Source organism: Propithecus coquereli, unplaced genomic scaffold (assembly GCF_000956105.1).
Source record: "Propithecus coquereli isolate 6110/MARCELLA unplaced genomic scaffold, Pcoq_1.0 Scaffold280, whole genome shotgun sequence".
In the NCBI taxonomy this organism is placed as follows: domain Eukaryota; kingdom Metazoa; phylum Chordata; class Mammalia; order Primates; family Indriidae; genus Propithecus; species Propithecus coquereli.
Window position 1 is genome coordinate 3,906,039 of NW_012148397.1, and position 1,637 is coordinate 3,907,675.

The 1,637-nt window shown below is 36.0% G+C and overlaps 1 protein-coding gene across 1 annotated transcript in view; it reads right to left on the bottom strand.

The window, feature by feature from the left end:
* Window positions 1–672: 672 nt before the first annotated feature.
* The window catches only part of HSDL1 (hydroxysteroid dehydrogenase like 1), a 15,336-nt gene continuing 14,371 nt past the window's right edge, over window positions 673–1,637 (bottom strand). Inside the window, exon 5 of the mRNA XM_012648219.1 lies at window positions 673–1,013. Within this exon, the coding sequence (XP_012503673.1) occupies window positions 915–1,013 (99 nt within the window). The 3' untranslated portion in view covers window positions 673–914. The remainder of the gene's footprint in view (window positions 1,014–1,637) is intronic.

Below are 1,637 nucleotides of genomic sequence, written 5' to 3' on the forward strand. Positions count from 1 at the left end.
TATAGGGCTAAATTTCAGTTATAAAATGGGTCACAGGCCGATAAATCACTACTTAGCCACAATAATTATTTTATAAATCAAAAGATGACTGCAAGTTACCCATTACATATCCAAATCGAGGAATGAATTCATTCCATAGTAGATTTGGGAAAAAAAAAAAACCAAAAACATAATGTAGGAAGTAATATTATACATGGCAAACCTATAGACAAAATTTGGTGGGCTTGTTTAGTATGAAAAGGAATAATCTAGATTTTTAATACCCCATAAGTTTCCATGTTAAGTCATCTTGACAAAAAAATCTTTGTAACGTAACCATAAAGTTGTTCACACTGACACACACACACACAGAGTTCCTCTAATGAAATATCAGTTGAAGTGCAGCATTTTTATAACAGACAAACAACTAGAGCTATGCAATATAATACACACAGATTTTTACGGCTAATATCAGCAATCTTAGTTATAAAATAACACTCTCAATAGTTTTTTCCCATGAACATTTGAAAACCATAATTCATCCAGTGAAATAGGCCATTTTCCTTAAAAAAAAAAAAAAATCTGAAATTTTAAGAGCTGACGAGTGGTAAGTATATTTCAATATTAGATTGCCGTGGCTCCTGGAACAACAGAAATTATACAATGTTTGACCAGCATGGAAATTCATTTACGTTTCCTCAGTCAGCTCCTATGCCTCGGCTGTTAATGACTCTTGTGCTGTCCACATGTCCCTTGAGGTTTTCCAGGGCACTCTCTGAAAGTATTATGCTTGCTCTACAAATGATGACTCAAGAGTATGCTAAATAATCAGTAACAAAAGAAAATACATAAGATAAATTAAATATGTTTGTCCAAATGTCAGAATACTGTAGATTCCCAAGAGCTGGCGAGACTTCTCAAACAAGCACTCAGACTTACGCTTTGCGGGACAAGGCCTCCTTACGTAATGAACGGTTGAGAATATTTGCTCCCCACACCCACAGCCATTCAGGCATATACTGTGCAAAAAGAAACTAAAAATGAAAGACACAAAGGTTATAAGGTTAGAACCCAAAACCATCAACACCAAAAGAACAAGTACACAGATCAGGGTATGATTTAATCAAACAAATATCCACTAATCACCTTAAATATAACAAAAGAGAAAGCCCTGAGATGCTACAGTATTGAACACCTATTTCTGCATAAGATCCTACCCTGCTACCTGAATAAATGGCACCACTGACTTTCTGAAGCTATAAACCTGAGGATATGTTTTGCTGCTTCCTTTCCTCCAGCCTTTCGTATTCAATCTATCGTCGTATCTTGTCAAGAAATAAATATACACTATCATTCATATTTAATTCACAATCTAAGAGACTAACTGGAATAAATGGCACAAAATAAAACGTCGTATCATAAGTTTGACATATCAAACTTCTTTCTTATAGGCTACAAATTGACAGACAATTGAAATCTTGATAAAATTTAGATTTCTGCAACTTGGGCAAATTGTATTCAGAAGAAATGATCACTACAAAAGTCACAGTAGCAAAAGCTATCAGAGGCCGGGTGCGGTGGCTCACGCCTGTAATCCTAGCACTCTGGGAGGCCGAGGCGGGCGGATTGTTTGAGCTCAGGAGTTCGAAACCAGCCTG